Below are 7,774 nucleotides of genomic sequence, written 5' to 3' on the forward strand. Positions count from 1 at the left end.
TTGTAGCCTGGCGTAGTTCTGACCTTCTTCAAGTCCTAGGTGAGGTGTAAATCTTCCCTCAGACTCATAACACATTCCGGTGGAAGATGTCTTACAATAGTTACTCTCCAATATGAATTAATGGCGGTGGCGCACACTTTGGACCTAATCCACAGTGCTCCAGGGGAAACTTCTGCGAAGCTTCTCGCAGTGCATCTGTAATGAAACACAGAAGGGGGAACAATTTTGACAATAGGCGCTTGGTCTACTATCCAAATCCTAATCGGCGGTGCTCCAGGTAATAGTTTCATCACTATGGCCACGTAGTCGTTTGGGCAGTGATGGATGATTCACTCCTGCTACAAGATTGGGATATTTGATCCAGCACCTATTGAGAAGGTATTTTCCCCTGTCTGTGCTTAGCTGCGGACACATTGCTAGAAGCTTTGTGAAACTATTACCTAGAGCACTGCCGATTAGGATTTGGATAGTAGACCAGGTGCCTATTCAGAAGGTTGTTCCCCCTTCTGTGTTTCATTACAGATGCACTGCGAGAAGCTTTGCGCAAGTTTCCCCTGGAGCACTGTGGATTAGGTCCAAAGTGTGCGCCACCGCCATTAATTCATATCGGAGAGTGAATATTAAAAGGCACCTTCCACCGGATTGTGTTATGAGTCTGAGGGAAGATTTACACCTCACCTAGGACTTGAAGAAGGTCAGAACTACGCCAGGCTACAATTGAAAGCCCTTAGTTGCCGACCGAAACATATGTAGACGTGGTCAATAAGCCTAGGTTGCTATTGTACAGATATATAAACCACCAGGAGATATGGGAGTGAAAAAATAAAATACTGTGTGGATACAGAAAACGGGTTTTATGCAAGTGCTGACCTTTAGTTGTGTTCAAATTTGAGATTTGTTCTGTGAGAGTACGGGTATGAAAGGTGGAATGGATTAAGATGTCAATTCTGTGATTATGGGCTGTGGAGTGCATGAACCAAAGAGGTATGGTAGGTGGTGGCCTCTGCAGCGACTAGAATCTCTTGTTGGAAAGCATCCATTTTGAGTTGGACTTTGGTTGGTCAATTCTGCAAGGTCTACTGAAGGCATCGTCTCAAATGTTGGAACCACTGATGGAGCTTGGAGACTAGCCAAGTAGACAAGAACGTGTTATGAACTTTTTCCGGTAGCTTGAAATGGACCAAAGTGTTGAAGGCCGCAGCTAGGCAGAAGACCAGTCAAGATATTGGCCAGTGTTCTGTGTCAATATTTTAGTTTTAAGTTTGCAGGCTGGCTTTAATTCACCACAAAACCGTGTTGAAGATATTTTTAAGGTGGGAAATCCCACAAGCCCCCCACTTTCGCTTTACTTTTCCTAATCCCCTTTCCATTTTTCGATCAATTCTATTATTTATTTCAAATAATCTGTACTCTTTGGAAATAATAATTTGTGTTTCTGTCATCTTGCCGATAGTTGCATAGATTTTCATATTCTGAAGATGTTGCGCATGTAGCAGCACTAAACCAGTCGGGAGGGCCCCCGCTTGCTGGAAAGGAAAGGGCTTGCTCAGCATTTTCCCACAGCAGCGGGTATGCACAGACCCTTGCCTCACGCATAAGCTTTTAGGCCACAACCCCAGCCACAGGAAGAACCTGTGGTCACTCTACCCCAGAGGAGTTCCTCTTTGCCCGGGCCAATTTAATAGACGGAACAAGGGCTTATAGAGTGCTTGGCAAGAAACTACCTTTAATGCTAAAATATGCATAAGAAAGAATCTTAAAGGGCAGGGATGTGATAGGCTCTGTGTGCTTGGTAATGGAAAGGGACTTGGGTGGGTTACAAGAGACAGCTGGTCTCCTCTGCCCTTAGCGGCCCCCTGAACCTCGCCGCGTGTGGTTTGCGCGTGCCCTCAATCTGTCCGCAAGAGAACCTAAGATCCTCACTTTGTCTTCCTCTTGTGGCACAAGCCCAGGCGTTTTAAATTCGCTACTTATTTGAAGCGTCCCCGGTGGCCAATAAAGGAGATCCCACATTGCAAAGGGCATAATTCCGTCATTGACAACCAATCATCTTGCTTCTTCCGGGGCAGCGACTAGAAACTGCAAAACCGCCTGGAACTGCAAAACCGCCTGAGAGGAAGCGTGCGTGAGAAAAACACACACACACACAAGAAGCAGGCACGCCAAAATAGGCCGCAGAAGTGTTACAACTGGAATGATATGCGGTGCCAGGCTGCGCGTCTCCCACATCCTTACGCGAGGTGGTGAAAAAAATCGCTGTTCTTATTTCAATTGTTAATTGTAGGCCAGGATTATAATGAGATGTGTAAAACAGAATATTGGTCTCAAAAGAGATCTGCACGTGACACAGACACACACACACACATATATATATATATATATATATATATATATATATATATATATATATAAACACACAAACACCACACACACCCCTTGATGGAAATAATGGTCCTCAGTAACATATATTTCCTGTGTGAAAACACCAGGCCTTGTTCTTTAGGAATACAGACAGAGATGCTCACTTGCGGCCTATCAGGTCTTCCTGTCTCTCCCATCACACACACACACACACACACACACACACACACACACACACAAAGCTCCTCTGCCTGCATTTTCATTTTCACACCGAATCCCACTATGTTTCATGCACAAATGAAACAAAAGGCTGGCAAAACAAGCACTGCAGCTCGGGGTGGGTGGGGGCTGCTATTTTATGCATGAAAGCCCTTATAAGCTACCCTAAGATGGGGGCTGCTCCCTCGGAGAAGCCCTCCTCCCCCCTGCAATGAATTACACACACCGGCGATGGGCTGTGCCTGCGCGCGCTCCACAATGCAGGATGCAGCGGCGCGGTGAGCCCGCAGGGGTGCTGCACCCCCGCCACTAAGGGCTGGGTGTCCCCTGTCCCCCCTCCCGAGTCCCCCCCTGCATGCCGGTCCGTGCATGCCGCGCCGGGCCGCTGGCCGGCCCTGGTTGGGGCAGCTGTTGCTGGGGGAGAAGCGTCGGCGCTGCTGCGACAAGAGAGGCGAGCAGGGCTTGCGCTAGCAGCGCAAGCAGGCAGGCGCACTGCGCATGCGCGCTCCCGGCCGCTGACTCTTCCCAGCCAAGATACCTATGAAGAGGGGGAAATAACAGCATTTAATAGAAAGAAGAGGAAGATACGGGGGGAAATAACAACCAGAATCAGGATATCCAGCGCCAACAGGTAGGAAGAGCTGCTCCCAGCAAAACCTCCTCTCGCGCGCCTGCCAATGGGTCTGCTTAGTTGGGCGTAGAACACATAGGCTTTTTTTGGACAATACACTGCAAGTGCACAGACAATGCACCCTCATTCCCGGATCCGAAAAAAGGGGGGTGGGGCGGGGGTGCTTTGAGACGGCTTGCTGCGTTCCACGCAAAACTGGGGTGCACAGCCAGATGTGTTCCATTGGCACACGCGGAGTGGGGGGCTGGGGGGGCACATACATAACACGTACACGCGCATAGGCATGCACAGGCATCCGTGTACCCCGGCGGCGATGGGTCCTTCTGCTCTGGCCCATGCCACAGAAACATGCATTGCACGGGGATTTGGCGAGCCGGGGTGTCTGGGGTGCAGGCGAGCGGCCACAAGCCCCGGTGCGTGTTGCGTTCGACTCATCTGGTTGCAATCCACAAAGGGTCGCGGTGCACACACGCGATGTCTACGACCGTCACCCCCCACCCCTCGTGCCCCCCGCCCCCCCTCTGTATTTTTAATGATGTCTCTTTTCATCGTCTGAAATATGTGCCTTGACGCATGCTAATTTGATCATAACGTTGTTGTGTTTGTATGGGGCGCATCTCAAAAGTAGGGCGTGTGGTCTTGCAATGGCAGACGTTCCTTTTATGCCTCCCCGTTTTCTTAGCCTGTGAATATCTGGCTTGGGGGCGCAAACCTGTATCCTTTGTGCTCCATTTGGGTGTGAACCCCAAGAACGCTGGCACGCCCCCGCCGCCGGAATGCGCGTATACATGCCCGCTGCCCATTTTTCCACGACTGCACCCCATTTTTAAGGCATCCGTGGTTCATTTATGGGGGTGCCGCCGTTTCCCTTTGCACAGAATCGTGGGTAAAAAAAAAAAAAGGGCCACCTCACAAGTGCTATGCACGTGACCAAAGGAGACGACACAAACAATGACAAAATGCAGCATTCCAAAGATATGTCTGTGTGTTGCATATGTGGTGTGTGTGTGTGTGTTCAACGTAGTCGAGTTGTGAGTGTTTTTTTAAACAAATTGGCACTGTCTCCCGAATGCAACGGCGTTAACCCTGCGCTACAGAATATACATGTGTTTTTTTTTGACACAATTATGACAGTTGTACGTTTTGTTTTCCCCTTGCAGGTTTTGTGACAGCATGACACATCCGATGGCGGAGCAAGGCGGGTGCATGACTGGACGGCGGCGGTGGCCCTTGCGTGGATTACGTTTGCATTAAAGATGTGCGGCCCGGCGGTTTTCCTGCCCTTGCATACTGACCATGAGACTTGACTAGAGCCAACACTATATCATCCATCTCTCTATGGCGAACTACAGCCATGCAGCTGACAACATTCTGCAGAACCTCTCTCCTCTGGCAGCCTTCCTGAAACTGACTTCCCTGGGCTTCATCATAGGGGTGAGTGTGGTGGGCAACCTGCTCATCTCCATCTTGCTGCTGAAGGACAAGACCCTGCACCGGGCACCTTACTTCTTCCTGTTGGATCTCTGCTGCTCGGACGTCCTCAGATCCGCCATCTGTTTCCCCTTTGTGTTCACCTCTGTGAAGAATGGATCCACATGGACGTACGGGACCCTCACGTGCAAGGTGATTGCCTTCTTGGGGGTGCTGTCCTGCTTCCACACGGCGTTCATGCTTTTTTGCATCAGCGTCACCAGGTACCTAGCCATAGCCCACCACCGCTTTTATACGAAGAGGCTGACCTTTTGGACTTGCTTGGCCGTCATCTGCATGGTGTGGACCCTATCGGTTGCGATGGCCTTTCCCCCGGTGCTTGACGTGGGCACGTATTCCTTCATCCGGGAAGAGGACCAGTGCACCTTTCAGCATCGCTCCTTCAGGGCCAACGATTCCTTGGGCTTCATGCTACTTCTCGCCCTCATTCTTTTAGCCACGCAGCTGGTCTACCTTAAGCTGATCTTTTTTGTCCACGACCGTAGGAAAATGAAGCCTGTGCAGTTTGTGGCGGCGGTGAGCCAGAACTGGACTTTCCACGGCCCTGGAGCAAGCGGGCAAGCAGCGGCTAACTGGCTGGCTGGGTTTGGAAGAGGCCCTACACCGCCCACCTTGCTGGGCATCAGACAAAATGCCAACTCAACTGGTAGGAGAAGGCTCCTGGTTTTGGATGAGTTCAAAATGGAGAAGCGAATAAGCCGGATGTACTACATCATGACGTTTCTCTTTCTGACCTTGTGGGGCCCGTACTTGGTGGCGTGCTACTGGAGAGTGTTTGCGCGCGGGCCTGTGGTGCCGGGAGGCTTCCTCACGGCTGCCGTCTGGATGAGTTTTGCCCAAGCTGGAATCAATTCTTTTGTCTGCATTTTCTCCAACCGGGAGCTGAGGCGCTGTTTCAGCACAACCCTACTTTACTGCAGAAAATCCAGGTTACCAAGGGAACCTTACTGTGTTATATGAGGAGGGGCGGCTCGGCAACTGCTCTAGCCCTCGTGAAACTCTACCATTCTCTGCAAAGCACTTGTGGCCTCCAGCCACATCTTGAGAAGAAAGCCAGGGATGGGATGTCGGCGGTTGTACGAATTTGGGGAGCGCGTGCAGCGTTTCGCAATAGCTCACCTGCAATCCTAGTTTTAAACCTAAAAAGTGTTCCTGCTGGCTGGTGGTGAAGGTTTGTAATTATAAACAGAGGACTAAGGCACGGCTCTGAATCCTGGGTGGCTGAAAGCGTAGAAGGTGCTAGCGCTTGTTGCAGGTATGCGGTCTGGGTCTGATCACGACATGAGATCCAGGGCACCGGAGAGGTCGTCATTGGACAATTGAATACATTGTTAGGAGGGCGGTGGGTACATGTGTTGGTTAAGCTGATGTTCGGCGGTTTGACGAATCTTCGAGCCTTTGATACAATTTATTGATTTGCAGAGACTGAACATTGGGAATTGTAAGTACCGTAACTAATTAAGGGCGCGCCATCCGCTACTGGAGATACATGCTTACAGATCCGTTTGCCTTGTGGGTACGTTTTTGGGGGAAGCATTCCAAAGGCATATTTTTGGTTAAATCGAATTTAACTCCCCTCCACCCCCCACAAGTATACGTTCTAAAGAGCAGGCTCCCTAGCGGTGGATTTATTACAATTGATCTGCAATCTGTGTTTATTTATTCGCTGATTTGATATACCACGTTTATTTGAATAATACCCAGATACCGGTCTAATAGGCAACCTAATATCCGGTTTGCACCCGTTTCAAGACTCTACTTCTGCTCAGTTTTGCTGGTGCAGAAGCCATGACATGTTGCCTTAAAGGGTTATTATCTCGCTTCTTCCACGTTGCCCAGCCTTGGCTCGACTAAGCAAGTTGCAACCGAGTCAGTAACTCTGCTCCGGCCCGCGGGAGCGCCGGGCAGACCACTTGACGCTCTCTTTCCCGCCACTCCCGTGATCCGCCAGCGTGCACGCCGCCTGGTTTCTGGAGGTGCCGCTGCCCTTTCTAGAGTGTTCTGAGAACCGCAGGCAGTTGCTGTATGTTTATACTTTTAAGACGGCTGCCCCGCTGTCCCGGGGAGACTGGCGCCTTCGTATGATATCTTGCACAATCTGTGAAGCATTTATTCTACTGAGGGCACAGTCCTGTTTATACTTTCTGCACACTTGGTGTATTGGTTGTTTTCAATTATTTCAGTTCTAACTTGTAAAGACATATAATATCATTTCTAGTATTTTAGAAACGCACTAGAGTTTGTGAGTCTTTCATTCTTTAAAGATACAGATGTGTGTGTGAATTTCAATATAAAGTTTGCATTTGCCAAAATTTACCTGTGTAGCCTGTTAATTTTCTTGGAATAAAATTTTGCATTTTTCCAGTTATACCACTAACCTTTTTTTTTTCTATTTTGTCTAGTGCGCGAGTGTGAACAAGTGTGAATGCAGATTTGTACTTTTAGCGGATTATTACGCGCACCGTCAAACGCATGAATGGCGGCAGTCGCTGGGATTATCGGTTGTGCGCTGTGAAATGACACCCGTGCACTAGCGGTTGGCAGCCTGTGGCTCTCCAGATGTTTTGTACTACGACTTCCATGATTCCTCACCATTGACTAGGTTGGGTAGGGCTGATGGGAGTTGTAGTCTAAAGCATCTTGCAGACGCCTGGCCTACACAGTTTTTCATAACTTCTTACCTACCCAAGAAAGGTGCAGTGCAACACAAGGTGCAGCATAATTGAGCATTTTTTGGTATCCTCTTTGGTGGCATATTTTGCATAATCATTAGAATACACTAACCTATGCTTTTGTATGTAACAAATGTAAGCATATGGCTTTAATCTAAGTTTAGTTCTGTGTATCCTGTGCTACAATTGCAGGTGTTTGGCAATGAAAGGAAAATAATAACTACACACAAATTGTTTGAAGTGTGAACACATTTTTATTTACTGTACATTTGTTTAATGTGCAATATCACAATTATACTACAAACTGTAATTTAAGCAATAAGGGCTAGTCCATAAAAAAACAGGTCTCTTTCATATGGCATGTTACAGAGGATGTATTCCTTCTGGGTCTGGATATCTG

At 48.8% G+C, this 7,774-nt stretch overlaps 1 protein-coding gene across 2 annotated transcripts; it reads left to right on the forward strand.

Annotated features, from left to right (window-relative positions):
- Nucleotides 1–2,798: 2,798 nt before the first annotated feature.
- Nucleotides 2,799–7,070, forward strand: GPR85 (G protein-coupled receptor 85). 2 transcript variants are annotated; one of them, XM_069627902.1, is made up of 2 exons: nt 2,799–3,211; nt 4,372–7,070. In XM_069627902.1, the coding sequence occupies exon 2, from the start codon at nt 4,550–4,552 to the stop codon at nt 5,660–5,662; it is 1,113 nt and encodes a 370-aa protein (XP_069484003.1). In that variant the 5' UTR covers nt 2,799–3,211; nt 4,372–4,549; the 3' UTR covers nt 5,663–7,070. The 2 variants fall into 2 exon arrangements, with proteins under 2 accessions (XP_069484003.1, XP_069484004.1); XM_069627903.1 differs by lacking the exon at nt 2,799–3,211 and adding an exon at nt 3,502–3,624.
- The last annotated feature ends 704 nt before the right edge of the window (nt 7,071–7,774 follow it).

Source organism: Ambystoma mexicanum, chromosome 12 (genome assembly GCF_040938575.1).
Source record: "Ambystoma mexicanum isolate Mex_15411 chromosome 12, UKY_AmexF1_1, whole genome shotgun sequence".
NCBI lineage: Eukaryota > Metazoa > Chordata > Amphibia > Caudata > Ambystomatidae > Ambystoma > Ambystoma mexicanum.